The sequence below is a fragment of the Budorcas taxicolor genome, chromosome 22, assembly GCF_023091745.1.
Source record: "Budorcas taxicolor isolate Tak-1 chromosome 22, Takin1.1, whole genome shotgun sequence".
NCBI lineage: Eukaryota > Metazoa > Chordata > Mammalia > Artiodactyla > Bovidae > Budorcas > Budorcas taxicolor.
The window spans coordinates 61,178,928-61,192,632 of NC_068931.1; the positions used below are offsets into that span (position 1 = coordinate 61,178,928).

Here is a 13,705-nt window from a genome sequence, read left to right on the forward strand (position 1 = left end):
GGGTGCTCACATACCATCAGGCTTAAACAGACCCTTCCTGTGAAACAGAGTTTGCATTGACCGCGTCCAGCTTCACCATTTGCCTCTGTGCATCTCTCCTCTCTGTGCACACGTTGCTGTGCAGACACAGAGACACGGGCTCCTATAAAAACAGGGAAAGACCCCAGAGAGCAGAGGCGGGGCAGTTTCTGTTAGGTCATATTTCCCAGTGTCCACGGGGCTCACTGACGGATCCCGTGAGCCTGTCCCGTGGTGGATGCTTGGGGAACGTCGGTCCCTTCACCCGGGTCCACGGAGATGTCAGACGGCCTGGGAACCAAGTCCAGATACAGCCTTCCCGGCAGCCTGGCTCCAGAAACACGTTCGACGCTCTCATTGACCTCAGAGGAACTGTCCCTGGCCGCAGCCCCCCGGAAGCTCTTTGCCTGGCCCGGGGGAGCTCGGGGAGGCCCTTACTGGCTGCGTCCTGCACGCCCTACTTTCTCTTTTCTTAATGTTTCCTTTTTGGCCATGCCTCGTGGCGTGTGGGATCTTCGTTTCCTGACCGGGGATCGAACCCGGGCCCCCTGCGTTGGACGCACAGTTTCCACCCCGGACCACCAGGGAGGTCCCTCTTTTCTGGTTTTAAATTTATTTTTGGCAGTGCTGGGTCTTCGTTGCGGCACGGGTTTTCTCTACTCGCAGCCCTCAGAGGCTGCCCCAGCTGCGGTTCACCGGGTTCTCTGGCGGAGCGCAGGCTCCGCGTGCGGCTTCGGGAGTCGCGGTTTCCGGCTCTAAAGCGCAGGCTCAGTCGCTCTGGTTCACGGACTCAGCTGCTCCGCGGCATGTGGATCTTCCCAGACCGGGGATCGAACCTGTGTCGCCGGCGTTGGGAGGAGGTTCTTCACCGCTGAGCCGCCCGGGAGCCCCGGCTGATCTCTGCCCTGTGAGCTGGTGCTCACTCACAGCCCTGAGGACACCCCCAGACCCCCGTGCACGCAGGGAGGGCCCGCTGCCCCCTTGCAGCCCACCCTGGAGAGCGGAAGCCCCTGGAGGGCAAGGTGGTGACTGCGGACCCCCAGCCCAGCAAGGCCCTGCCCCTCGGTGTGTGCAGGCGCCGTCTGTGCCGCTGACCCCGGGCTTCCGCGTCTCCCTTGGGTCTGTAACTCAGCTGCCTGCGTGTCAACAGGGGTGTGTGTTGTTTTTCTCTAACAGAGACAGCTGATAAGGGAAAGAGCTTTACTGTGGCAAACCGATAAGAATCTGAGTGAATGCAGGGTACTTGGCCTTTGTTTTGCTTTGCTTAGATGAGCAAATGTGGAAATTATTATTGGTGTTAGAATCATGTTAGAATCGGAGTTCAAGAAGCTGAAGTGGCACATGGACATCCCCTGAGCCGGTGGGCCGCGGTGCTCCAGGCTCCAGGTCACAGGCTCCCTATAACCCCTTGCTGTCCCACTTTTTAAAATTCTCTGCATGTTTAAAAATTTTTAAGGGCAAGCAGTATTAAGCATCTTTCTAAAATCAGAAATAGCTTGTCAGATCACATTTCCCCTGGTATAACACGCAGGCTTCCCAGGTGGCTCAGAGGTAAAGAATGTGCCTGTAAAAGTCAGCAGACAAAGAGACGCAGGTTTGATCCCTGGGTCAGGAATATCCCCTGGAGCAGGGCATGGTAACCCACTCTAGTGTCCTTGCCTGGAGAATCCCATGGCCAGGGAAGCCTGGCGGGATGTAGTCCAGAGGGCTGCAAAGAGTCAGCACGTATGAAGGGACCCCACTCTGTGCTTCTCCAGTTTTCACGGCCAAAGTGCACTGACCATACTGTCCACCACTGGCCACACTGTGGCTGACACAGAAGTGGGGCCACTTTTGTACGTGGTTGGTTGAAAGCAGTTTTCAACCTTCTGGGTACCATTTATAAATTTCCCTTCAATCCATCCTGTTAACATGAGCATAACCAAAATATTTTTAAATACTTGACGCCAGTATCATTGGATCTTGACACCAGTATCATTGGTTTTGTACATTCTCAGGGGGAAGAAATGGGCTAGAACAGGATAGTGATCCCTTTGGGACGGGGTTGGGGGAGGGAGTATCATGCCGAGCGGCGGCAGGGCGGTTTCTGGTGGCTTCCTCTGGGAGGAACTTGTGTTTAATCTCTACCTGATGCACGTTTTCTCTTTAGGTGACTTTGCAGATCACCCCTCCGTGTACCAGCGAGAGGTATTACGAGCATCTTGGACAATGCTGTAAGAAATGTGAGCCAGGTTCGTGCTGCTGAACCTCCTTTTGTGGTCCTCCCAAAGCGGGTGGGGCTCTTTTTTGTTTTAACGTTAGTAAATACCTGATTCCATCTTGCCAGATGAGAAACAAAATCGGATGGGCTTCTTCTGGCAGTGGAGGTAGTAATGTCTGTCACTCTGAAGACAGAAACCTTACTCTCAATAGATGAAATAGCCTAAAAATCAAGAGCAGTTTCAGGAACTGGAATTCAGCACTAGTTTTCCAAAACACTATTTCTGGAGAAGGCAAGAGTCTTTTTTTAAAAACTGTTTTAGAAGTTTATGATTCAAACTCTCAAAATATGCAATACAACTCTTATTTAAAAGTATTATTTGCAGTAGTTCCCTGGTTGCTCAGTGGTTTGGGCTCAGCTCTTTCACTGCTGTAGCCCAGGGTCAACCCCTGATGGGGAGTTAAGATCCCACAAGCTGTGAGGTAAGGCCAAAAAAAAAGTATTAATTTGATAGAAATTCGCCAGGGGTGGGGATGGGGATGACTGTCTTTGAATCACTGCTAAAATTTGCCTAACTCCTGTTATAACTTCTCGCACAACATCTACTGAGGAGTAGGAGGTAGACCGGTCACCACTTCCCCAAAGTTGTTTTGACAAGGAGGTGGCCAGCTGCTTCTGTGGCCTCAGTGAAGCCCCAAGTCTAGAGGGTTCGCACTCACTCCCTGTTCTGGGGAAGGAAGAACAGCTTTGAGGAAAAGGAGCTTACCTGATTACAAATCCTTTAGATACTTCCGCTACAAATATTTTTGGGGTGCACAGAGTGAAGATCCATTGATTTTCATGCATATGCGTGTGTGTGTTTCTGAGCGTGTGTGTTACTCTCTGATCAAACGAAGTTAACCGTGAGCCCACAGTGTGCGTAGGACAAAAGAAAGGAACTCTCTGGGTCAACAGTAAAGGGGTTTTGAAGATGGAGAGGTGAGGCAGGAGATGAAGTTTCTCTCGCTTAGTCCCCAGGGAACCCCTCAAGTTCTGCAGGCACCTGCTTGAAAACCGTAGTTCTTTTCCTGAGTCAGCAGAGGTTGCGAGTGGAAAGGGCTAGGGTTTTACCTAGAAGGTTTAAAAGACTGTGGTGACCACAGGCACAGCAAACCCCAGCGAGGTTATCTGGGCCAGCCAGGAGGCCTGAGGAGCCCCTGCTGTTGGACATGACCTCTGTCTTTGGGGGACGCCCTGGGACCATGTTCATGTAAAGGGGTTGGTAGACTGGTGCTTTTGTTTTTTTCCGTGGCTACACTATAAGGCTTGCAGGATCTCAGTTCCCCGCTGCTGCTGCTAAGTCGCTTCAGTCATGTCCGACTCTGCGACCCTGTAGACGGCAGCCCACCAGGTTCCTCCGTCCCTGGGATTCTCCAGGCAAGAACACTGGAGTGGGGTGCCATTGCCTTCCCCGACCAAGTATCGAACCTGGGTGCTCGGCACTGAAAATGCTTAGTCCTAACCACTGGACTGCCAGGGAATTCCCAGATTGACTCATTTTTGTTGATTTATTGGGAGGGAGCAGTTTTGATTGGCGCATGTTCCCCCTTCTAATTTAAGGAACGTACATGTCTTCCAAATGCACCACTACCTCTGAGAGCGTCTGTCTGCCCTGCGGCTTGGACGAATACCTGGACACTTGGAATGAAGAAGATAAATGCTTGCTGCACAAAGTCTGTGATCCAGGTGAGTCAGCCCGGCAGGGGCAGTGTGGGTAAACAACATTGTCGGATACAGCGATGCTCTCTGCCTTTGGGGGCAAGGGAAGACGGTGCCCACAGACCCCCGAGGGTGTGCCTTGGATCCCAGGAGCACTGTGTTATGGCTTTTCGTATAGAACTGCTGTTCTGGAATATATCTGTTCTGTTCTGTTTTTATTGAAGTGCAGTTGATGTACAGTGCTGCGCTTATTTCAGGGGCGGGGGTGGGTGTTCTTTTTCCGATTCTTTTCCCTGATAGGTTCTTACAAAGCATCGAGTGTAGCTTCCGGTGCCGTACAGGAATGAGCCTTGAGCCTTGATCCTTGATGCCTGTCTGTCTTACCTACAGCAATGTGTATATGTTATCCCAGACTCCTGATTTATCTCCCCTCCTACATTTCCTCTGCTAACCAGGTTTGTTTCCTATGTCTGTGGTTCTAATTCTGCTTTGTAAATAAGCTCATCTGTATCATTTTTTTAGATGCCACGTATAAGTGATAATATATGACATTTGTGTGTTTAGTCCTGAAAGGTGTCTTACACTTGACAACAGGTTTCCACGGCACTTCCACATATGTTGTGTTACTTAATTCTCACAAAAAAACCTATGAGAAAGCTACGATTATCCTATTGTAAAAATGAAGAAACTAAGAGGGAGTGAGTGATTTTTCCAAGGTTACAAGTGAGAAGCAGGACTCAAAACCAGACCTTCTAACTCCCAGGTCTTTTTCCTAAACTATCCACGTCTTCCTACCTCCATAGTCTGATCTCCTTATCATACTGCTATAGGGCTTTTGCCCCAGAGCTTTTAAAAATTAAAGCTTATGTATAAGAATAGGATCAGAATATGTCTCCTGAGTCCCAACCCAGAAGCTCCTTTCCTCCCCTTCTTTCCATCCTTCATGCAGTTCGTCCGTTAAGGAGGCCACACCGTTAGTCCTGTGGGGTTTCCACTGTCGGGGTTTGCTAGCTACATTATCTCGGTCTCGTGAAACGATGTCTTCTGTCCCCTGTATTTCCTGTAAAGGGGTTATTAGATCTAGAAGGCTGATCAGAATCTGGTTTGGGTTTTTCTGCTTTGTTTTTGGCAAAACTCCTTCAGAAGGTGACGTCAAGGGTCGCCGTGTAGGTGCTTCTGTCTTTTCTGGGTGATATGAGCAGCTGTTGGCCACCATGACCTAGGTCCGTTTTCATTTAGGGGCTGCAGAAAGGTGATCTTCTAACTCCATCATCCTTTCTTCATTTATTGGCTGGAATGCTTTCTAAACAGAAACCTCTCTCATCAACTGGTCGTTACCCTGAAGTGCAGTCTATACAGGAAAGGCAGAATGAGTGCTTATAACTTTATTTTTCCACTTTTCAAAATAATGACCCCACCACCAAATTGTCTCCAGAGGATCTGTATGAACATAAAGAGCTAGCTTCCTTTCTGCTTCCTTTCTCGCTCCCTGTCATCTTGGCAGCTGCACTTGGTTGGAGGCATCCCACACCTAAGGCTGCAAAGAAGATGAAAAAGTCGCTGGAGTTGATCAACTCTAGGCTCCAGTTCGTTATGAAAAGTGGAAAGAGTACAAGCAGACTCTGAAAATGATCAGACAAGGCAAAGTGAAACTGGTCGTCCTCGCTAAACTCTGCCCAGCCTTGAGGGAATCTGAAATCGCGTATTATGCTACAATGGCCGAAAGTGGTGTCCATCACCGGCACTCAGTCACTCAGTTGTATCCAGCTCTTTGCGACCCCATGGACTGTCACCCACCAGGCTCCTCTGTCCTTGGAATTTTCCAGGCAATATTTTGGAGCGGGTTGCCATTTCCTCCTCCAGGGGGTCTTCCTGACCCAGGGATCGACCTGCATCTCTTATGTCTCCTGCATTGGCAGGCAGATTCTTTACCACCAGTGTCTTTCACTATGGTGGCAAAAATAACATTGAATTGGGCACAGCGTGTGGAAAATACTCCAGAGCCAGATATGCTGGCTTCCTGAGCCAGGTGACTCTGGTATCATTAGAAGCACGCCAGGACAGACTGGTGAAAAGCAGATCACGCACACCCTTTCTTTAATAAAACTGCTGCTGCGGCTAAGTCGTTTCAGTCGTGTCCGACTCTGTGTGACCCCATGGACTGCAGCCTACCAGGCTCCTCCGTCCATGGGATTTTCCAGGCAAGAGTACTGGAGTGGGTTGCCAAAACTAGCCAGAGCTTAATTTTTTAGAAAAAAGAATACTATGAGCTCACGCATGTGCACATTGGAGGCGTTTTCATCTGCTGCACTTACCAGTTTTACTGGGGCTTAGATTCTCTCTCCTCTCCCAAGTGACCCTCTTTTGATAGAGCCTTCGGTATCTTTAAGAGCTCCTTCTCCCAGGCTTATCTTGGACATTTCCTTCCCTGAAGCTGGCATCAGCCATTTTTCCAAGCATTTCTCATTGCTTCATTAGAACATCTGATTTAGTGACTTCAGTCTGGGTGCTCAGAAGGCTCATTGCTACAAGGATTGATCCTTCTATTGATATATAGGTTTTTTTTTCAATAGACAGAACAAAAATACTAGGAACTAAGTTTTTTTTAAAGCCCTGTAATATTTCTAAAATTAGAGATAGCAGGCAGGTTTTGTCTGGAGAAGATAACATGGAAACTCCACTGAGCAGAAGCATCTGATCAAGTCTTTTTTCTTTCCCATTGCTTAGTAATGAGTTTGACTCATCACTGTCTCTTGGAAAGAAAGATTCACTCTGTCTACTGCCAAAATTGATTAAAGCCCCAAACCTGGTGCATTAAGATATTTAAAAATATGTCAAATCATCCACCACCACACAGGGTTATATGCACTTACTTTTGAGGGAGGGGAGGCCCTTCCCCGGTGGTTCAGCAGTAAAGAATCTGCCTTCCAAGCAGGAGTCAGGGGTCCGATCCCTGAGTCAGAAAGATCCCTGGAGAAGGAAGTGGCGACCCACTCCACTATTCTTGCTTAGGAAATCCCATGGATGGGGGAGCCTGGCGGGCTACAGTCCGTGGGGTTGCAAAAGATTCGGACACTCCTTAACAATAAACGACAACCACACATTTTGAGTGAGAGACTGGAATTCAAGTTTTCCAAGGAAAATGACTCTTGTCCATGTGTGTTCCAGACAGTATACCGTTTATGCAAGTTGGTCTTGGTGCTTCACAGCTGACCCGGGCCTTGGAGAGTGGACCCAGAAGGGAGAGGGACCTCCCGGCCCCCAAGCTCTGGTCTGGAATTGGGGAAGGAGACATTGCTTCCCTGCGGTTACAGCTGGAGACAGCGAACTGGGTGGGTTTCTGGCTGGCTTGTTTCCTCTTGCAGCTCTGTCCTGGGCAGTCCAGGCTGCTATCACAGAAAGCCACAGACTCGTGGCTGAAACAGCAGATACGCACTCCTCGCGGTGATAAAGGCTGCAAGTCCGAGATCAGGGTGCAGCCTGCTCAGGCCCTTGGTGAGGGCCCTGTCCTCGGCTCCCGGACAGCCACGTCCTTGTGTCCTCATGTGGCGGGGAGCAGAGGGAGAGTGAAATCACGTTCTCTGCTGTCTCTCATTATATAGGCACTAATCCCATTCAGGGGGGCTCCACCCTCATGACCTAGTCACCTCCTAATGCCATCACATTGAAGGGGATTAGGATTTCAACAGAAGAATTTTCCGGGGACACAAAGATCAATCCATAGCTGACACTGATAAGTATTAAGGGATATACAGCACAAGGCTGTTTGGACAATCCAGATTAGGTGAGGCTGTACCATGGCGGCAGGTCTGTCTTAAATTATGTTCTTGTGCTGCTGTGTGTGTGTGTGTGTGCAGCTGATTCCTGTTATTCATGGTGCACGCATGCGTGCGTGCATGCTAAGTCGCTCATCTGGTTCCAGCTCTCGGCAACCCCTTGGACTGTAGCCCACCAGTTCCTCTGTCCATGGAACTCTCCAGGCAAGAATGCTGGAGTGGGTTGCTATTCCCTTCTCTAAGGGATCTTCCAACCCAGGGACTGAACCCAGGTCTCCCCTGTTGAAGGCAGATTCTTTTAGCACCTGAGCCACGAGGGAAGTCTGTTATCATGATAGTTTAGTTAAGTTCTATAAAGTCATCACAAACACTGAGTTAGTAAATACTGCCCCTGGGTGCATAAATATGACCTAGATTTGTGCCTGTTTTTTGTGTAAAGACACCTTATTTAAGAAATATTTTGATTCATTAACAATGTCACAATAAACAACACTGAAAAAAGTTTCTCTAACATATGGATTTTCTCTGGAAGACATGTCACTGCCTTCTCCGAAACACTCGGCGACAGTTCAGCCCTAGGCTAGGGGGCCACTTTACAGAAGGAGCTCACCAACACAAAAACACAAAAATTAGGCTCTAAACAGACCACAGGAAGGACTCTGATTTGCAGCGTGAGCTGAAACTGGAAGACCGAACTACCTCCCCTCCCCTCGGCTGGGGACGCACCTGTCCAGCTGGTGGCTCAAAGCTTTTACTCTTCTGAGTGTTGCTGAGAATAACTGCAAAAGCGCCAGGAGTACTGATTTGGAGGATAGGATTAGATTCTAAGGAGAAGGGGAAATCGCAAGTATGAACCAGCAAATAGCGAGGATGAACTGAGCGTGTGAGCATTTACTTCTGTTGCACAAACCCTGGAAAGGGCCAGGAGGTTGATAAGCAGAGAACACTCTGCTCTGTGTTGTAAGAAAAGAGAGGACAAACGCCTTATTCTGAATTTGGGGGAGAGATTAATTTCCAAGTATGTCGCCAGGCCCAAGCCTCTGTGCTTCTCCCGCTTATCTGCTCGCACAGGGAGGTAGGTCTGTGTTCAGGGCGGCCCTACGGGACCCCAGATGAACCCCCATCTCCAGAAACCGTATGGGTTTAGAGCCCATTAGCCCTGGTGTTAGGAATGCGTCTCACATTCAGTTCAGTTCAGTTCAGTCACTCAGTCGTGTCTGACTCTTTGCGACCCCATGAATCGCAGCACGCCAGGCCTCCCTGTCCATCACCAACTCCCGGAGTTCACGCAGACTCACGTCCATGGAGTCAGTGATGCCATCCAGCCATCTCATCCTCTGTTGTCCCCTTCTCCTCCTGCCCCCAATCCCTCCCAGCATCAAAGTCTTTTCCAATGAGTCAACTCTTCGCATGAGGTGGCCAACGTACTGGAGTTTCAGCCTTAGCATCACTCCTTCCAAAGAAATCCCAGGGCTGATCTCCTTCAGAATGGACTGGTTGGATCTCCTTGCAGTCCAAGGGACTCTCAAGAGTCTTCTCCAACACCACAGTTCAAACGCATCAATTCTTCGGCACTCAGCCTTCTTCACAGTCCAATTCTCACATCCATACATGACCACAGGAAAAACCATAGCCTTGACTAGACGGACCTTAGTCGGCAAAGTAATGTCTCTGCTTTTGAATATACTATCTAGGTTGCTCATAACTTTTCTTCCAAGAAGTAAGCGTCTTTTATTTCATGGCTGCAGTCACCATCTGCAGTGATTCTGGAGCCCAAAAAAATAGTCCGACACTGTTTCCACTGTTTCCCCATCTATTTCCCATGAAGTGATGGGACCGGGTGCCATGATCTTACTTTTCTGAATGTTGAGCTTTAAGCCAACTTTTTCACTCTCCACTTTCACTTTCATCAGGAGGCTTTTTAGCTCCTCTTCACTTTCTGCCATAAGGGTGGTGTCATCTGCATATGAGGTTATTGATAATTCTCCCGGCAATCTTGATTCCAGCTTGTGCTTCTTCCAGTCCAGCGTTTCTCATGATGTACTCTGCATAGAAGTTAAATAAGCAGGGTGGCAATATACAGCCTTGACATATTCCTTTTCCTATTTGGAACCAGTCTGTTGTTCCATGTCCAGTTCTAACTGTTGCTTCCTGGCCTGCATACAGATTTTTCAAGAGGCAGGTCAGGTGGTCTGTTATTCCCATCTCTTTCAGAATTTTCCACAGTTTATTGTGATCCACACAGTCAAAGGGTTTGGCATAGTCAATAAAGCAGAAACAGATGTTTTTCTGGAACTCTCTTGCTTTTTCCATGATCCAGCGGATGTTGGCAATTTGATCTCTGCATCCTCTGCCTTTTCTAAAACCAGCTTGAACATCTGGAAGTTCACAGTTCACGTATTGCTGAAGCCTGGCTTGAGAATTTTGAGCATTACTTTACTAGCATGTGAGATGAGTGCAATTGTGCGGTAGTTTGGGCATTCTTTGGCATTGCCTTTCTTTGGGATTGGAATGAAAACTGAGCTTTTCCAGTCCTGTGGCCACTGCTGAGTTTAAGGAGCTGTGAAGTCCAGTTTTGCACCTCAGAATCGTCGGTGCTTAGCAACCCCCGGGCCTTAATCTTCCTACTGACATGAAAATTGACTTCTCAAAACGCACAGGTCTCCTAATTATTGAGAGAGAGAAAAAGAAACCAAAAACGAGCGGGATGTTATGGTCCCAGCACTGCAGGTGCGCGGAGGAACCTGAGGGTTCCCGAAGCCTGGCCTCCGTGACTCACCGCGCGCGCCCAGGCCGGGCCGGCGCGAGGGGTCCGAGGGGCCCGGGGCCCGGGGCCCGGGGCGGGGGCGGCGGGCGCGAATAGCACGAGGCGGACGGTGTGTCTTTCTCTCCCGCAGGCAAGGCCCTGAGGGCCGTGGAGCCCGGCAACCGGACGGCGCCGCGCCGCTGCGCCTGCACGGCCGGCTACCACTGGAGCGAGGACTGCCGCTGCTGCAGCCGGAACGCCGAGTGCGCGCGCGGCTTCGGCGCCCGGCGCCCCGGTACGCGCGGCCGGGCGGGGCCTCCCGGGGCGCTCCCTGCGCCGTCACGCTCGGCCGGCGCGGGGGCGCGGGAGGAGACGGGGGTCCCCGGAGGCCGAGCGCGGGGTGCGCGCCCGCAGGACGCGTGCGAGCTCGGCGCCCATCCCCAGGCTCCTCCTCCTGCGAAGCCTGCCCACCCCCATTTACGGGAAAACCGGATCAGGCAGGGGTCCCCAAACTTTTTGCAGGGGCGGGGGTTCCCAAACTTGTGTGCCCTCTTAGAATTTTGCAAAGCCATGTGCCTCCAGCCAAAATTTTAAATCGACATCTAAGCATTTTTATTACAAATTTCAAGAGTTGCTAAGGATTTCGTTTGCAGGGAATTAGTCCGTAACACTTTCTAAAATTTTCCGTGGGTTCTGAACTCCGTAGCAATTGGATACCCATCATCCTCCATGTAAAAAGCTATCAGAGGCCTTCCCTGGAGGTGCAGTGGTTAAAACTCCGCGCTCCAGAGCAGGGGACGCGGGCTTGACCCCTGGTCGGGGAATTAAGGCCCCACATGTCCCAAGGTGTGGCTCTTTTCTCTCCTTTGATTTGTATCCATTTCACCTTCCCCACAGAGTTTCATCGTAATATATTTTTAGGCTCAGAGGGGTTTTACTAATTACCTTTTCATACTCTCACATTTTAAAAATGCACCCATTTGAAATTTAAATTTTCTTTTCTTTTTGGTTGCACCAGGCACCTTGCAGGATCTTGGTTCCCCCACCAGGAAGGAAACCCCCATCCTTCACCCGCTCCACCCCCACCCCGAGTTCCAACCAATCACTAGACCGCCAGGGAATGCCATGAAATTTTAATTTTTAAAAACTTCTTGTGACTCAAGCTTTTAAGGTTAAAAACATTACTTCTGAACTGATTTGTTCTACAGTGATTATTACACAGTTGGTCCAAAAGATGAATGACTATATTTTGCTATACTGTAGTTATAAAAGTAAAGCCTGAGGTTGGGAGAATTAAAACATTATTCATTTCATTTCATATTGAGGAAAATCTGCATCACAGAGTCTGACTAAGTCAGCCTTTATTATCAGATTATCAGTGAAACTAGACAGGCTTTCTCTTGGGAAAAGTCGGACTTGATTTTCTGTTTACTAAAGCAAATCTCATGACAGCCTACTCCCTTCTGAATCCTGGTTCTAAGATATAGGCAAGCCCCAGGGCCTTTCATATAGGTTGTTAAACTGCATGAAAGGAGGTGCTGGTCGCTTCCTGCTTTTTTTTCTCTTCATTTCTGGCCCATGTCTTCTCTGCTTTGCCCCTTTGGGCCGAGAGGGTGACATGGATGCATGAAAATCCCACCCCTGCAGTACCGTGTATTTGAGCTCAGAACAGGTCAGCCTGATGCCAGTTACCCCTTTTATGCTGTTACTCCCTTGCCCCTAATGGATATCAGTTGCTCAGTCATGTCCGACTCTCTGTGACCCCATGCACTGTAGCCTGCCAGGCTCCTCTGTCCATGGAATTCTCTAGGCAAGAATACTGGAGTGAATAGCCATTCCCTTCTCCGGGGAATCTTCCTGACCCAGGGATCGAACCGGGATGTCCTGCACTGCCCGTGATTTCTTTATGTTTGAGCCTTGGGGGGACGCCCTCATAGATGGACAGGGAGAGACAGAAGCTATTCTGAGGTGCTCTGAACAAAGGAGCTTTCTGTCACCAATCCTTTGACTTGTTGCTTTGTTTGGCACCTGAGAAGTTTGGCTCTACGGTAGGATTTGGAGTAGGTATGAAGTGTGCCTTCTTTTGTAAGTGGGAGTAGTGTGATTGTGAAAGAGGGAAAAAGGGAGAAAGTGCAGATGCCCCCAGCAGGTCGGAGCAGACGTGAGAGTCCAGTGTATGGAAGGCAGCACCTCTCAAGCTCTCTGTGCCTTGCAGCCCCTGAGGAAGTCATTTGGTGTTTAAGGGTTACTCTTCTAGAGTGTGACTATCGTTTTAAAAGCTGTTTGAATTCATCTGAGTGACTAGATGCTAACCGTACCTTTGCTGATATCATTTCAAGGCAAATCTTGTTGCTAGAGTAAGGAATGAGTCCACCACTTCCTGGGGCTTCCCCGGGGGCTCACGCGGTGAAGCATCTGCCTGCAACGCGGGAGATCCAGGTTTGATCCCTGGGTCGGGAAGCTCCCCTGGAGGAGGGCTTGGCAGCCCACTCCACTACTCTTGCCTGGAGAATCCCACGGACAGAGGAGCCTGGCCGGCTATAGTCCACGGGGTCTCAAAGGGTCAGAGACGACTGAAATAACTTGGCACACACACATACCCGTTTGTGCAATTGGGTTCAATACACCCAATTGTATTGAACAATTGCAAAAACCAAGAGTGTACTTCCCACTTGACTTTGGACAGAGGAAATGTGATTCCTTATTTTTGCATTTTATTCATGAAGATAAACCACAGAAGTGCTACTAATTTCAAGACTAATTTGTGGTTTTGGCACAAGACAATGGTTTATTATGACAGCACATGGTAGCCGATGTCCTTCTTTCTTGGAATTACCAAAGGGTCATCGTGTGCCGGCTCCAGTAAAAGCAACAGACAGAGGAAATCGGAGACATTCCCTAGTTTGATAATGTAGTTTATGAGGACCATGAGAGAGGCGAAGACCGCTCACTCACCAGGATTAATTCCTGCTTTGAGTGCTGTGGCTTAAGGCAGGGGTCCAAAATCCATCCCACCACTTGGGCTTCTGTAAATAGGGTTCTACTGGAACGCAGCCAATGTGTTTTTACACGTTGTCTGTGACAGCTTTCATGCTGCAAGTATTTGCAGAGACCAGAGGGCCTCAAAAGCTGGAGATATTCATCATATGGCCCTTCATAGACACAACTGTTCCTGCCACCCCTTGGTTTAAGAGAAGGAGACCCATAGTGTAGCGTGGGTTTTGTTTTTGAACTTTGTCCATACTCTGATACTCAGACTGGTAAGAT

The 13,705-nt window shown here is 49.3% G+C and overlaps 1 protein-coding gene across 1 annotated transcript in view; it reads left to right on the forward strand.

Moving 5' to 3' along the window:
* Window positions 1-297: 297 nt before the first annotated feature.
* TNFRSF11A (TNF receptor superfamily member 11a) overlaps window positions 298-13,705 on the forward strand; it is a 38,677-nt gene continuing 25,269 nt past the window's right edge. Inside the window, exons 1-5 of the mRNA XM_052660387.1 lie at window positions 298-428; window positions 644-770; window positions 2,168-2,249; window positions 3,818-3,943; window positions 10,590-10,733. Of these exons, the coding sequence (XP_052516347.1) occupies window positions 298-428; window positions 644-770; window positions 2,168-2,249; window positions 3,818-3,943; window positions 10,590-10,733 (610 nt within the window). The remainder of the gene's footprint in view (window positions 429-643; window positions 771-2,167; window positions 2,250-3,817; window positions 3,944-10,589; window positions 10,734-13,705) is intronic.